The following is a 17,025-nucleotide window of genomic DNA, read 5'->3' as shown; positions in this document are numbered from 1 at the left end:
TTTATTTCCTTCTTAATGCGTTTGAGCCAATCAGTTGTGTTGTGACAAGGTAGGGGGGTATACAGAAGATAGCCCTATTTGCTAAAAAACCCAAGTCCATATTATGGCAAGAACAGCTCAAATAAGCAAAGAGAGACGAAAGTCCATCATTACTTTAATACATGAAGGTCAGTCAATACGGAACATTTCAAGAATTTGAACGTTTCTTGAAGTGCAGTTGCAAAAACCATAAAGTGCTATGATGAAACTGGCTCTCATGAGGACCGCCACAGGAATGGAAGACCCAGAGTTACCTCTGCTGCAGAGGATAGGTTCATTAGTTACCAGCCTCAGAAATTGCAGCCCAAATAAATGTTTCACAGAGTTCAAGTAACAGACACATCTCAACATCAACTGTTCAGAGGAGACTGTGTGAATCAGGCCTTCATGGTCGAATTGCTGCAAAGAAACCACTACTAAAGGACACCAATTAGAAGAAGAGACCTGCTTGGGCCAAGAAACACGAGCAATGGACATTAGACCGGTGGAAATGTGTCCTTTGGTCTGATGAGACCAAATTTACGATTTTGGGTTCCAACCGCCGTGTCTTTGTGAGACGCAGTGTGGGTGAACGGATGATCTCCGCATGTGCATTTCCCACCGTAAAGCATGGAGGAGGTGGTGTTATGGTGTGGGGGTGCTTTGATGGTGACACTTAACCAGCATGGCTACCACAGCATTCTGCAGCGATACGCCATCCCATCTGGTTTGGGCTTAGTGGGACTATCATTTGTTTTTCAACAGGACAATGACCCAACACACCTCCAGGCTGTGTAAGGGCTATGTTACCAAGAAGGAGAGTGATGGAGTGCTGCATCAGATGACCTGGCCTCCACAATCCCCTGACTTCAACCAAATTGAGATGGTTTGGGATGAGTCGGACCGCAGAGTGAAGGAAAAGCAGCCAACAAGTGCTCAGCATACAGTATGTGGGAACTCCTTCAAGACTGTTGGAAAAGCATTCCAGGTGAAGCTGGTTGAGAGAATGCCAAAGGGTGGCAATTTAAAGAAATAAAATATATTCTGATTTGTTTAACACTTTTTTGGTTACTACATGATTCCATATGTGTTATTTCATAGTTTTGATGTATTCACTATTATTCTACAATGTAGAAAATAGTACAAATAATGAAAAACCCTTGAATGAGTAGGTGTGTCCAAACTTTTGACCGGATGTGTAGGCACACACACACGCACACACACACACACACACACACACACACCAAGGGCTAAGTCATTACACATGAACAAGTCAACTCTGACCCCCAAGCATTCCATACTTTCATATTTCACAGCGACACGCTCTCTCTTTTCCTCTAGCCGTTTAAGCTCCATCCATCAACCAAAAGTCCAAGACTGGAGAGCAGTAGGTGAACAATGTCTGTGCAGGTCTGAAGAGATGTAATGAGAGCTCTGTATACTGCCTCCTCAAGTTCATTCATGTAGGGCATCTGTTAGAGTTTGAGACATTGTGATTTGGTGTGCACCAAGGCACCGTTCTAGCATCGCTTCTTTTTGACCTCAAAATGTGGTCACACTAAAAGAGAAGGTCATCAGGCAGAAAAAAAATCACATTGAATCAGCTAAATCTCTTGTCTAATACACAAACAACTATCTAGATGTGGAAAGGGGAAGGCGCTTGGCAGACACTTTATCCCTATGGGGACACCAGGCTGGGTTGCTGTGGTCCCCATTAGGATAAGGGCCACCACTGAGCATGTGCAAAATGCATGTCTGCCCTACACTGTTCAATGTGCTAATTTGTTTCACAAACCAAAGTTAATTTGTGGCCTAATTATATGCAAATCTATATGTGTGGCCCCTCTGTAGGGATGCCAGTTGTCCTCTCTCTCTCTCTCTCTCTCTCTCTCTCTCTCTCTCTCTCTCTCTCTCTCTCTCTCTCTCTCTCTCTCTCTCTCTCTCTCTCTCTCTCTCTCTCTCTCTCTCTCTCTCTCTTCTCTCTCTCTCTCTCTCTCTCTCTCTCTCTCTCTCTCTCTCTCTCTCTCTCTCTCTCTCTCTCTCTCTCTCTCTCTCTCTCTCTCTCTCTCTCTCTCTCTCTCTCTCTCTCTCTCTCTCTCTCTCTCTCTCTCTCTCTCTCTCTCTCTCTCTCTCTCTCCCTCTCTCTCTCTCTCTCTCTCTCTCTCTCTGAAGGGAGTTGTGGGTGTGTGGAGTGTCTGCCACCAGCCTCGCTGCCTCTCTGCCCCTCGTGCCACATGCCCACCAGCCCCAGATGAGGAGCGGCATGAAATGACTGGCACCGTGCCAAGCTGGCAGCCTACCCTCTCTCTGTCAAACTCCCTGTCTCTGGGCGGGACCTGTGTGTAATGGTATAGCCCTGTGTGGATGAGCGCTCTCTAAACTGTTACATCCACCATTTAAACAGAGCTTTACACACCTTGTAATATAATTGTATGTATTGAAATGTAATTCCACGTAGGCAGCAATACACCATACCATAGGGTGCAGTCATTGGACCTGATTCAATAACACCAGGCCAGATGGGAGCAGCAATGCTAGCCATTGACCCGTTTAACAGCCATAACAGTTACGCTGTGCCTGTGTTAAAGGTGATGACCCACAGTGAGAGCTAGCATTTATCAATGCAGGGAGAAAGTTACAAGTACAAGGCTATAAGTAGGGCAGGAACAAGCGGAAACACAAAGCTCCCTGTTAGGGAAGAAACAATCAGGCCCGAACATTAGTCGCAAACAAGAGGAAATCGATAATGCAATGTATTCGTGGGGGACCCATGCATATCCACGAGCACACGCACACACAAACACAAACACATTTCTCTGCAATACCCTTATTGAGCTGGGGAGTTGAGAGGGCCTTCCCTCCCTCTCTGGGGGCGACTCTTGAAGCACTCATACTAGAACAGATACCACTGCAGTGTGTAGACTAGCCTTGTAAACACAGCCAGTCAATAAGTGTTGCCCTGGATGTTCCCCCAGAGGTACTTGGTCCACACCAGCTGCCCCATCCATCCCAGGGGCTCCAATAATTCAAGGATGCAATACCAGAGCGCATTATAGTACCAGTCACTGTCACCACTGGTTTACCACAGACCACTGAAACAAAGGATTCCACAAAGGCAGACATTTCTAAATACATTATGGATGTAGTTGCAGCCTTAATCTAAACAGAGGTTTTGTTTCCACTGTACAACGTGTAACTTCGTCCCCAGGCTCAATTGCTACCGCATATAGAGAGCCAGCTGGGGATGAAATTACTGACACTGAATTCAGTGAGGCAGGAAAGCTTCAGGCTATTTCAGTTATAGAGTGCCCTAAAATACTAATTGTCATCATAGGTTTCTGTAAAAGTGTGTTAAATATCTAGGTGGAGTAGTTGCCTGATATTGAAATCTTAATATAGGCTGGATGCCAAGCTTGTAAGCTTTGTGGATTTTACATTACATTGCCTGGCCTACATGCCTGGCCTACAATTTTACAATTCAGTCTTTCATCATATCATATAAATTATTAAAATGTGTAAATGGCCGGTGCACCTTAAAGAAGCCAAGGGATTATTAAGTCATCATTGGCCAGCTTTCCTCTACGTCTAGTTTTTCCTGACCACAGAACCTGACCAGGAAAACTTCTGGTCCTTATGGGGTATGGATGTGGTAGTACGGTAACCTTTGGATGACTGGCTCGGTAGTCTGTTAGTCTGTCCTGGCTGCCATTCTGATCTGGCCCTGCCCTCCCTCCCTCAGTAGAGACTAAACTCCAGGACAGTGAGTGTGCGGCCACCCAGCTCCCCGGGACTTCCTCCCATAAGAAATTTGTGGAGTGGTTGAAAAACGAGTTTTAATGACTCCAACCTAAGTGTATGTAAACCTCCGACTTCAACTGTAGCCTACACTACAACCACAGGCTTTTTCTAAGAAATATGAATCCATCTGGCTGTGGTCAGGTGTGGTGAGAAAGAGAGAGAGAGAGAGAGATAGAGAGAGAGAGAGAGAGAGAGAGGGATAGAGAGAGAGAGAGAGAGAGAGAGTGAGAGAAAGAGAGACAGAGAGCGAGATAGACAGAGAGAGAGAGTGAGAGAGACAGAAAGCAAGAGAGACAGAGAGAAAGAGATCTCACCACAGTGATCAAGGTTGGTCAGGGAGACAAAATGAAAGGCCAAATATAATTACTCTCTCTCTCTCTCTCTCTCTCTCTCTCTCTCTCTCTCTCTCTCTCTCTCTCTCTCTCTCTCTCTCTCTCTCTCTCTCTCTCTCTCTCTCTCTCTCTCTCTCTCTCTCTCTCTCTCTCTCTCTCTCTCTCTCTCTCTCTCTCTCTCTCTCTCTCTCTCTCTCTCTCTCTCTCTCTCTCTCTCTCTCTCTCTCTCTCTCTCTCTCTCTCTCTCTCTCTCACACACACACACACACTGGAAGGGGGAATGGGATTTCTAGTCAGTTGTACAACTGAATGCATTCAACCGAAATGTGTCTTCCTCATTTAACCCAACCCCTCTGAATCAGAGAGGTGCGGGAGGCTGCCTTTATCCACGTCATCAGCGCCTGGGGAGCAGTTGTTGTGGGGCTTAACTGCCTTGCTCAAGGGCAGAACACCCAGAATATCACCACACCCTTGCTTCTCTGCTGCTCTGTGAGTCACACAATGTACCCTTCATTCAGAGCAAGACAAGAGGAAGAACAAGAGAGAGATGACTGTTCTTTACCAAAACAACAACACAACAGTTGTTCAGTAGAGGCCTGCTTCAACAGCCTCCCTGCCCTCCTCCCCTCTGTGAACTGAGTACAAGTTTGAACAAATATGGAGAGCCAACAATCAGTTCCATTTCCACACAGTTTGGGATTCCACATCCAGTAGACTGTTTGATAAAAGAGGTGTGGTAATAGCTGAGGTATGGTGTTAAACAGGAGAACAGAAGGTGGGCAGCGGGGGACAGTTCTGAGATGCAGTACACCAGGGCAGCTGTTCTGTTCTGGCCCTCCCTTGGTGAGATCCAGATGACTGCTGGAGTCAGCAACTAATAAGGTGCACACACACACACACACACACACACACACACACACAGACACACATACACACAGGTGTACCACTCAGCATCCCTCCACAGTTTACATGGAGCCATCTAGGTTCCACCAACCACATCCCACCAAACTAAAGACCACTCCTCTTCCACTGACCAATTATCAATATTATCGTTCACAACATATTGGCCAGATCATCACCCACTCAGACCCAAGCCCAGTCAGCAGAATTCCAGCAGATTCCCCTTCTTGCCCCTCTAGCATTCCAGCATCCCCCACCTCTCCCACACAGATCTGCACCCTGACCCTAGAACACTCTGGGCTAAATATATTTTTCAGCTCTAAATAGGGTTCTTCTATGTCTAGAATATAAGAGAATAGCAGCCTATTATTATATATTATATGATATTATATGCCATTTAGCAGACGCTTTTATCCAAAGCGACTTACAGTCATGCGTGCATACATTTTTACGTATGGGTGGTCCCGGGGATCGAACCCACTACCCTGGCGTTACAAGCGCCATGCTCTACCAATTGAGCTACAGAAGGCATGCAAAAAAGCCTAAACTAAGGCACCCTTACTCCTTATGCATATCTATCACACTTTACATTACATCCAATGCCCTGCAATTCACAGAACTCAACTAACCAGACAACAGATTACCTAATTTATAGGCCTACTCTTTAGTGGTCAAGGCATATCACGAGAGAGTCAATTCATGTTAATTCAATCAGATGTCTATCTGGATGTCCTTTTCCAGGTCACAGCACCTTTGCCTGATAACATGATTTTAACAGAGCCCACAGAGACGCTTGGTTGGCTGTTACCTAGCAACAGGAGTTCTGAGTGACATTCAAGTTCCATAAGGGCATACGGCATGAAAAGCGTCTGGAACGGGCCGAGAGCATTCCTCCTATAGGATCCTCCTTTGTAAAGAAAAAACTCTGTCTAAGACGGATAATACAGAGACTGTAATGTCAGCACCCAGAATCTCAACTGCGCGCTGTTGTTAAGACTGTCACGAGAGACTATGCAGACTGCAACAGTGACATGAATAACAATTGGAGGGAAATGCTTTATACAGCCGTAGCTTAACACATTCCTTTGAATGGTCAGGTTCGATTAGGCTGGATATGGCAGCCAGTCTGTTTCTCTGTCCTCTTCTTCCTCACTGTCTTGTTTGGCTGGCTAGTGTTGTCTTGTATAGTGTTGTCGACTGCACAAACAGACTGTTGTGTTTGATGAACACCAAGTTGATATCCTTTCTCTGGTGTGTGAAGACACATTCTGGGTGTTTGAAGTCAAGGTAGAATCACATCCAGCTCCTGGCACAAACTCATTAATTACTCTCTCTCTCTCTCTCTCTCTCTCTCTCTCTCTCTCTCTCTCTCTCTCTCTCTCTCTCTCTCTCTCTCTCTCTCTCTCTCTCTCTCTCTCTCTCTCTCTCTCTCTCTCTCTCTCTCTCTCTCTCTCTCTCTCTCTCTCTCTCTCTCTCTCTCTCTCTCTCTCTCTCTCTCTCTCTCTCTCTCTCTCTCTCTCTCTCTCTCTCTCTCTCTCTCTCTCTCTCTCTCTCTCTCTCTCTCTCTCTCTCTCTCTCTCTCTCTCTCTCTCTCTCTCTCTCTCTCTCTCTCTCTCTCTCTCTCTCTCTCTCTCTCTCTCTCTCTCTCTCTCTCTCTCTCTCTCTCTCTCTCTCTCTCTCTCTCTCACTCTCTCTCTTCTCTCTCTTCTCTCTCTTTCTCTCTCTCTCAGTCTTTCTCTCTCTGTCTCTCTCTCTCTCACTCACTATCTCTCTCATTGCTGTACCATTAATTGGTGCCTCCACTGTAGACAGAGAGTTAATTAAGATCCCATTAACTGGTGCCTCCATTGTTAATTATCTGTGTGTGCCTGCCTGTGTGAGTGTTCTCAGTTAGAGGGCAATAACAACATCAGTAGCAGCAGAGAGTAAAACAGAGCCACGATGCTTCAGCATGCATTTGTAAACCTGCATGTGGCACAAAGCCAACAGGAAACAGATGAATGATCCAGTTTGCCTTCACTTCAGATCAGTAGGAGGAGATAATGAGAAGTGACTTCTTTAGACTACAGAGGTTCCCCCCTGGTATAGTGTACTACAGCCTAGTGTCCTATAGCCTAGTGTACTACAGCCTAGTGTACTACAACCTAGTGTACTACAACCTAGTGTACTACAACCTAGTGTACTACAGCCTAGTGTACTACAGCCTAGTGTACTACAACCTAGTGTACTACAACCTAGTGTACTACAACCTAGTGTACTACAACCCAGTGTACTACAACCTAGTGTACTACAGCCTAGTGTACTACAACCTAGTGTACTACAGCCTAGTGTACTACAGCCTAGTGTACTACAACCTAGTGTACTACAGCCTAGTGTACTACAACCTAGTGTACTACAGCCTAGTGTACTACAACCTAGTGTACTACAGCCTAGTGTACTACAGCCTAGTGTACTACAGCCTAGTGTACTACAGCCTAGTGTACTACAACCTAGTGTACTACAGCCTAGTGTACTACAGCCTAGTGTACTACAACCTAGTGTACTACAACCTAGTGTACTACAACCTAGTGTACTACAACCCAGTGTACTACAACCTAGTGTACTACAGCCTAGTGTACTACAACCTAGTGTACTACAGCCTAGTGTACTACAACCTAGTGTACTACAGCCTAGTGTACTACAACCTAGTGTACTACAACCTAGTGTACTACAACCTAGTGTACTACACCTAGTGTACTACAACCTAGTGTACTACAGCCTAGTGTACTACAGCCTAGTGTACTACAACCTAGTGTACTACAGCCTAGTGTACTAAAGCCTAGTGTACTACAACCTAGTGTACTACAACCTAGTGTACTACACCTAGTGTACTACAGCCTAGTGTACTACAACCTAGTGTACTGCAGCCTAGTGTACTACAGCCTAGAGTACTACAACCTAGTGTACTACAGCATAGTGTACTACAACCTAGTGTACTACAGCCTAGTGTACTACAACCTAGTGTACTACAACCTAGTGTACTACAGCCTAGTGTACTACAACCTAGTGTACTACAGCCTAGTGTACTACAGCCTAGTGTACTACAACCTAGTGTACTACAGCCTAGTGTACTACAACCTAGTGTACTACAGCCTAGTGTACTAAAGCCTAGTGTACTACAACCTAGTGTACTACAACCTAGTGTACTACAACTTAGTGTACTACAGCCTAGTGTACCACAATCTAGTGTACCACAATCTAGTGTACTACAGCCTAGTGTACTACAACCTAGTGTACTACAGCCTAGTGTACTACAGCCTAGTGTACTACAACCTAGTGTACTACAGCCTAGTGTACTACAGCCTAGTGTACTACAACCTAGTGTACTACAACCTAGTGTACTACAGCCTAGTGTACTACAGCCTAGTGTACTACAACCTAGTGTACTACAACCTAGTGTACTACAGCCTAGTGTACTACAACCTAGTGTACTACACCTAGTGTACTACAGCCTAGTGTACTACAGCCTAGTGTACTACAGCCTAGTGTACTACAACCTAGTGTACTACATTCTAGTGTACTACAACTTAGTGCACTACAGCCTAGTGTACAACAACCTAGTGTACCACAATCTAGTGTACTACAGCCTAGTGTACTACAACCTAGTGTACTACAGCCTAGTGTACTACAGCCTAGTGTACTACAGCCTAGTGTACTACAACCTAGTGTACTACAGCCTAGTGTACTACAACCTAGTGTACTACAGCCTAGTGTACTACAACCTAGTGTACTACAACTTAGTGTACTACAGCCTAGTGTACTACACCTAGTGTACTACAACCTAGTGTACTACAACCTAGTGTGCTATAGCCTAGTGTACTACAGCCTAGTGTACTACAACCTAGTGTACTACAGCCTAGTGTACTACAGCCTAGTGTGTTATAGCCTAGTGTACTACATTGTAGTGTACTACAACCTAGTGTACTACAGCCTAGTAGTGTACTAAACCATCGAGTAGTGCCCCTCACCTTGCACTTCATCATGACGCTGACCCGTTCCTGCATGGACTGTCCAGCCTTGGGCCTGACCAGGATGTAGAGGGTTCGGACCTCTGGACAGGACCGCAGCAGTTTCTCCACCAGCACCTTGCCCATGAAGCCCGTGGCGCCAGTGATCAGCACGTTTTTGCCTGCGTAGTAGTCAGCGATAGACGCCATGCTGCCGTCTGCCCCTGTCTCTCCTTCTGTCTTTCCCATCTGTGTAGCTCGTCCCAGTCCAAGCCTTCACAAGGCAGCTCTTAGAGAGAAAGATAAAGGGATGGAGGGAGGGAGAGAGAATGAGAGAGACCGAGAGGAGAGAGAGAGAGAGAGAGAGAGAGAGAGAGAGAGAGAGAGAGAGAGAGAGAGAGAGAGAGAACGAGAGAGGAGAGGAGAGGAGAGTGAGAGAGAGAGAGAGAGAGAGAATGAGAATGAGAGAGACAGAGAGAGAGACAGAGAGAGAGAGAGAGAGAGAGCGAGAGAGAGAGAGACAGAGAGAGAAAACGAGAGAGAGAGAGAACGAGAGAGAGAGACAGAGAGAGAGAACGAGAGAGAGAGAGAGAGAGAGAGAGAGAGAGAACGAGAGAGAGAGAACGAGAAGAGAGAGAGAGAGAGAGAGAGAGAGAGAGAGAGAGAGAGAGAGACATAACAAGAGAGAGAACGAGAGAGAGAGAGACAGGACAAGAGAGAGAACGAGAGAGAGAACGAGAGAGAGAGAACGAGAGAGAGACAGAGAAAGAGAGAGAACGAGAGAGAGAACGAGAGAAAGAGAGAGAGAGAGAGAGAGAGAGAGAGAGAGAGAGAGAGAGAGAGAGAGAGAGAGAGAGAAAACAAGATGGAGTGTGTGAGAGGGGAAGAAGAAAGGATAGGAGAAAATTAGCTGAGGCTGTGAGAACATCAGAACCACACTAGGCTCAGTTCAGACTCAGAGTCTCCTCACATGAGCTAACACTCAATACACTTGACATAACCTACAGTGGGGAAAAAAAGTATTTAGTCAGCCACCAATTGTGCAAGTTCTCCCACTTAAAAAGATGAGAGAGGCCTGTAATTTTCATCATAGGTACACGTCAACTATGACAGACAAATTGAGGAAAAAAATTCCAGAAAATCACATTGTAGGATTTTTTATGAATTTATTTGCAAATTATGGTGGAAAATAAGTATTTGGTCACCTACAAACAAGCAAGATTTCTGGCTCTCACAGACCTGTAACTTCTTCTTTAAGAGGCTCCTCTGTCCTCCACTCGTTACCTGTATTAATGGCACCTGTTTGAACTTGTTATCAGTATAAAACACACCTGTCCACAACCTCAAACAGTCACACTCCAAACTCCACTATGGCCAAGACCAAAGAGCTGTCAAAGGACACCAGAAACAAAATTGTAGACCTGCACCAGGCTTGGAAGACTGAATCTGCAATAGGTAAGCAGCTTGGTTTGAAGAAATCAACTGTGGGAGCAATTATTAGGAAATGGAAGACATACAAGACCACTGATAATCTCCCTCGATCTGGGGCTCCACGCAAGATCTCACCCCGTGGGGTCAAAATGATCACAAGAACGGTGAGCAAAAATCCCAGAACCACACGGGAGGACCTAGTGAATGACCTGCAGAGAGCTGGGACCAAAGTAACAAAGCCTACCATCAGTAACACACTACGCCGCCAGGGACTCAAATCCTGCAGTGCCAGACGTGTCCCCCTGCTTAAGCCAGTACATGTCCAGGCCCGTCTGAAGTTTGCTAGAGTGCATTTGGATGATCCAGAAGAGGATTGGGAGAATGTCATATGGTCAGATGAAACCAAAATATAACTTTTTGGTAAAAACTCAACTCGTCGTGTTTGGAGGACAAAGAATGCTGAGTTGCATCCAAAGAACACCATACCTACTACTGTGAAGCATGGGGGTGGAAACATCATGCTTTGGGGCTGTTTTTCTGCAAAGGGACCAGAACGACTGATCCGTGTAAAGGAAAGAATGAATGGGGCCATGTATCGTGAGATTTTGAGTGAAAACCTCCTTCCATCAGCAAGGGCATTGAAGATGAAACGTGGCTGGGTCTTTCAGCATGACAATGATCCCAAACACACCGCCCGGGCTACGAAGGAGTGGCTTCGTAAGAAGCATTTCAAGGTCCTGGAGTGGCCTAGCCAGTCTCCAGATCTCAACCCCATAGAAAATCTTTGGAGGGAGTTGAAAGTCCGTGTTGCCCAGCGACAGCACCAAAACATCACTGCTCTAGAGGAGATCTGCATGGAGGAATGGGCCAAAATACCAGCAACAGTGTGTGAAAACCTTGTGAAGATTTACAGAAAACGTTTGACCTGTGTCATTGCCAACAAAGGGTATATAACAAAGTATTGAGAAACTTTTGTTATTGACCTAATACTTATTTTCCACCATAATTTGCAAATAAATTCATAAAAAATCCTACAATGTGATTTTCTGGATTTTTTTTTCTCATTTTGTCTGTCATAGTTGACGTGTACCTATGATGAAAATTACAGGCCTCTCATCTTTTGAAGTGGGAGAACTTGCACAATTGGTGGCTGACTAAATACTTTTTTTCCCCACTGTATGTATTGTGTACGTATTAATGCTGAGTATAGGTGACAGACCTGTAGAAAGAAGTAAAGCTGGGACTCACTGGGTGCTGGGAGTCACTTTGTTAATGACAGTGTAAGTGGGGAGGAGAGGACGGTCACAGACGCGCGCACGCGCACGCGCACACACACACACACACACACACACACACACACACACACACACACACACACACACACACACACTGTTTAGATTTGATGAACTGAGTGATAAACTGTTCGTGTCCTCTGACCTTAATCATAGTGCTGGCGCAAGCATTCATATTAGATCATGAATATTCATAAGGCAATCAATCACAGCATATACAGTGGTTTGCGAAAGTATTCACCCCCCTTGGCATTTTTCCTATTTTGTTGCCTTACAACCTGGAATTCAAATGGAGTTTTGGGGGGGTTGTATCATTTGATTTACACAACATGCCTACCACTTTGAAGATGCAAAATAATTTTTTTTGTGGAACAATCAAGAAATAAGACAAAAAAACAGAATACTTGAGCGTGCATAACTATTCACCCCCCCAAAGTCAATACTTTGTAGAGACACCTTTTGCAGCAATTACAGCTGCAAGTCTCTTGGGGTATGTCTCTGTAAGCTTGGCACATCTAGGTACTGGGATTCTTGCCCATTCTTCAAGGCAAAACTGATCCAGCTCCTTCAAGTTGGATGGGTTCCACTGGTGTACAGCAATCTTTAAGTCAAACCACAGATTCTCAATTGGATTGAGGTCTGGGCTTTGACTAGGCCATTCCAAGACATTTAAATATTTAACCTTAAACCACTCGAGTGTTGCTTTAGCAGTATGCTTAGGGTCATTGTCCTGCTGGAAGGTGAACCTCCGTCCCAGTCGCAAATCTCTGGATTGGGTTCTCGGGGTGATGAGAGGTGTTGGGTTTGCGTCAGACATAGCATTTTCCTTGTTGGCCAAAAAGCTCAATTTTAGTCTCATCTGACCAGAGTTCCTTCTTCCATATGTTTGGGGAGTCTCCCACATGCCTTTTGGCGAACACCAAACGTGCTTGCTTATTTTTTTCTTTAAGGTATGGCTTTTTTCTGGCCACTCTTCCGTAAAGCCCAGCTCTGTGGAGTGTATGGCTTAAAGTGGTCCCATGGACAGATACTCCAATCTCTGCTGTGGAGCTTTGCAGCTCCTTCAGGGTTATCTTTGATCTCTTTATCGTCTCTCTGATTAATGCCCTCCTTGCCTGGTCTGTGAGTTTTGATGGGCGGCCCTCTCTTGGCAGGTTTGTTGTGGTGCCATATTCTTTCAATTTTTTAATAATGGATTTAATGGTGCTCTGTGGGATGTTCAAAGTTTCTGATATTTTTTTAACCCAACCCTGATCTGTACTTCTCCACAACTTTGTCCCTGACCTGTTTGGAGAGCTCCTTGGTCTTCATGGTGCCACTTGCTTCGTGGTGCCCCTTGCTTAGTGGTGTTGCAGACTCTGGGGCCTTTCAGAACAGATGTATATATACTGAGATCATGTGACACTTAGATTGCACACAGATAGACTTTATTTAACTAATTATGTGACTTCTGAAGGTAATTGGTTGCACCAGATCTTATTTAGGGGCTTCATAGCAAGGGGGGTGAATACATATGCATGCACCACTTTTCCGTTATTTATTTTTTAGGGGGGTAGATCAGCTTAATATTGCAGATAGATTGTAACTTCCATCAATGTAATTGTCTGCATCACTTCCAATCCCCCATGTTTTTTATATATATATTCCCCTTTATTACTTTCCAACCCCGCCACCCTTTCTCTACTTGGGGTAAACTAGTGAACAACAATGCTTAGGTCTCTACTTCCAGCTTTTACTTACTATCTACATTTTATGGAGACAGTCAATTTTACAATAATTATATTTTGCTTGTTTTTTTCTCCTGAACTTCTTCTACTCTCAACCTCTCCGATCATTTTCATGATGTCCATCCGGTTTGCTTCTATATGCCATATCTTTCTAACTGTGCTCTTTCCCAAAAGCTCCCAACATACAACCTATATACTTATTATGGACACAGTATGCTTACATTATTAGTTATATTGTTATTATTTTGTTGTTAGTTGTTATTAGTCCCAACCTTCAGCTCCATTCAACACCTCCCATTTATATCTTAACACCATCCATATTGGATTTCTATTTGCCATATATATTTCAACTGTACTGTGATGTTTTACAAAAATTCTGAACCTTTCTATTCTCATTGTTTCTACAGATTGTGAATTAAAAATAAACATTTTTGCTAAAAGTATTATTATATTATTGATCGATTGACTATGACTTTTCAGATCACCCAGTAATGCTATCTGCAAGGTTAGCTCCAGGTAAATATTGCAATCCTTTAGCCATTCCTGGACCTGTGTCCAAAAACAAGCTACAAATGGACAGTACCAAAACAAATGATCTAATGATTCTGTCTCTTTGCAGCAAAATCTGCAGAGCTGGGAAGATTGTATCCCCCATATAAATAACATTCTATTGGTAGCAAGAATTTTATATAACAATTTCAATTGAAAGATTCTAATTTTTGAATCCGGTGTCGTTTTGCGTATCAGTTCATAAATACTATGCCATGGGATCGGTACGTCAAAAATCTCTTCCCAACTATTTTGCAATCTATATGGGACGGCTGTCAATCCTTTGGTCCTTAAATGAAACTGATATACTTTTTTATTTATCACAGTTTTCCTTAACCAATTATGTTCTTTACTGCAAGGCCGACAGACAAGTTCCTTACTTTCTCCCCCTTCCACTTTCCTCTTCGATTTTTGCGGTAAGGCTGCAATTATTTGGTTGTAATTCTGGGTAGAGCAGACATTTCCATATGTTTTTGTTAGCTGCATGTGCGACATAACTACACCAGTCCTACCGATGATATCATTTACGAAGATTATACCTTTTTTAAAATTTTGTCAAAAAAAGGGGTTTTGTCAATTAGTATATTTGAGTTTAACCACAATATTTGTTGCATTATTTGTTCTGTCATTTCTGGAGGATTAAATTGAAATTGCAACCAACTTTCTATGGCTTGTTTTAGAAATAGTGATATTTGGGAGATGATTTCCTTTTCAAATAACTGAAAGTGAGTGGTTGTAATCTGAATAAAGGGAAAAAGGCCATTCTTGAACATTGGGTGAGACAATCTTACTAATTTGCTAGAGAACCAGCTCGGATTTAAGTATAACTTTTGTGTGACTGAAGCTTTTAGTGATAGGTCTAATGCTTTAATATTTAATCATTTCTGTCCTCCGAATTCATATTCATTATATAAATAGGCCCGTTTAATTTTGTCTGGCTTGCTGTTCCAAATAAAATGGAATATTTTTTTCTCAAATAATTTAAAAAACTGTTCGCTAGGCGTAGGCAAGACCATAAGCAAATAGGTAAACTGGGATAATACTAAAGAGTTAATCAGGGTGATTTTTCCACAAATTGACAGGTATTTACCTTTCCATGGTAGCAAGATCTTATCTATTTTAACTTTCTATTATAATTTTTTGAAGTGAGATCATTTATTTCCTTTGGGATATGCATTCCGAGTATATCCACATCACCATCAGACCATTTTATTGGTAAACTACATTGTAATGTAAAATTTTTATTTTTTAGTGATCCAATACGTAATATAGTACATTTGTCATAATTTGGTTGTAATCCAGAGAGGTTAGAAAATGTATCTAGATCCTCTATGGGGCTGTGGAGGGATTCTAGTTGTGGATTTAAAAGAAAACATTAATCATCAGCGTACAATGACACCTTTGTTTTTAAGCCCTGGATTTCTAATCCTCTGATATTATTGTTGGATCTGATTTTAATAGCTAACATCTCAATGGCCACAATAAATAGATATGCCGATAGTGGACAACCTTGTTTCATTCCGCTTGACAGTTTAAAACTTTCTGAGAAATAGCCATTATTCACTATTTTACACCTAGGGTTACTATACATGATTTTGACCCATTTTATAAAAGATTCTCAAAAATGGAAACGTTCCAGGCATTTATATATAAACCCCAGTCGTACTTTATCAAATGCCTTTTCGAAGTCTGCTATGAATAGCAGGCCTGGTTTCCCAGATTTTCCATAATGTTCTATTGTTTCCAATACTTGCCTTATATTATCTCCAATGTATCTTCCATGTAAAAAACCTGTCTGATTAGAATGAATAATATCCAACAATACCTTTTTAATTCTATGTGCTATACATTTTGCTAGAATTTTTGCATCACAACACTGAAGTGTAAGGGGCCTCCAATTTTTTAAATGGACTAGATCTTTATATTTTCCACTTGTATCCTCTTTCAGTAATAATGAGATCAGACCTTCTTCTTGAGTGTCAGATAATCTACCATTTACATAGGAGTGGTTAAAACATGCTAATAACAGTCCTCTTAGTATATCAAAAAAGGTTTGGTATACCTCGACTAGTATGCCATCCAACCCTGGTGTTTTCCCGGACTTAAAGTATTTAATTGCATCCAGAAGTTCCTCCTCTGTAATTTCACCTTCACAGTCTTTCTGTATGGCTGTTAATTTTACATTATCAATAGAAAAAAATCTCTACAATTAGCTTCAGTTAGAGGAGATGGAGGCAACTGAAACGAAAACATATGCTTAAAGTACTTTGTTTCCTCCTTCAAAATATAATTTGGTGAATCATGGGTGACTCCGTCAATTGTAACCAGTTTCATTAAATTATTTTTGGTAGCATTCCTATGTTGAAGATTTTTTTTTTTTTATGGTGCATTTTTCCCCATATTCCATTCAGTTTGCTTTATTTTTATAATATATTACACTTGATCTTTCTTGAATAAGTTTCTCCATTTCTTTTTGTTTTTCCTCTAATTTATTCTGAGCCTCTATGTTACAGTTTTTATTGCCATCTATCTGTTCTGTTAGACTTTCTATTTCCTTTGTTAGTATAAACTCTTTTGACCTAAATTGCTTTTGTTTTCGAGATGAGTACTGAATTGCATGGCCTCTAAGGGCACATTTAAAGGTGTCCCATACAATAAGGGGATTTGCTGTACCTATGTTATGTCGGAAAAAGTCAGTTATAAATTCCTTTGTCCTAGTTAAAAATTAATTATCATCCAAAAGGCTTTGATTAAATTTCCAATATCCTCGCCCACGTGGAAATTCAGTAAGAGTAATGTATATGCCAATTATATGATGGTCCGACCGCATTCTGTCCCCTATCAACACTTTTAAAATTTTTGGTGCCAACGAGAATGAGATAAGAAAGAAGTCAAGACGACTAGCTTGATTGAGTCTCCGCCATGTATAGATCAGGATATTTAAGCCTCCATATATCTACTAGTTCTATTGTATCCATGACATTCACGATTT

The 17,025-nt window shown here is 42.7% G+C and overlaps 1 protein-coding gene across 2 annotated transcripts in view; it reads right to left on the bottom strand.

The window, feature by feature from the left end:
* The window catches only part of LOC121549031 (fatty acyl-CoA reductase 1), a 65,062-nt gene that overhangs the window by 21,070 nt on the left and 26,967 nt on the right, over positions 1-17,025 (bottom strand). For both annotated transcript variants that reach the window (XR_005996727.2, XM_041860823.2), the window contains exon 2: positions 9,056-9,323. Coding sequence is in view for 1 of the 2 variants with exons in the window: in XM_041860823.2 (XP_041716757.1) it covers positions 9,056-9,283 (228 nt within the window). In the remaining variant the exon portion in view is untranslated. The remainder of the gene's footprint in view (positions 1-9,055; positions 9,324-17,025) is intronic.

This window comes from Coregonus clupeaformis, chromosome 4, assembly GCF_020615455.1.
Source record: "Coregonus clupeaformis isolate EN_2021a chromosome 4, ASM2061545v1, whole genome shotgun sequence".
NCBI classification, from domain to species: Eukaryota; Metazoa; Chordata; class Actinopteri; order Salmoniformes; family Salmonidae; genus Coregonus; species Coregonus clupeaformis.
Note: the sequence above shows the minus strand (reverse complement) of the source record. Positions and strands in the feature narration are given on the sequence as shown.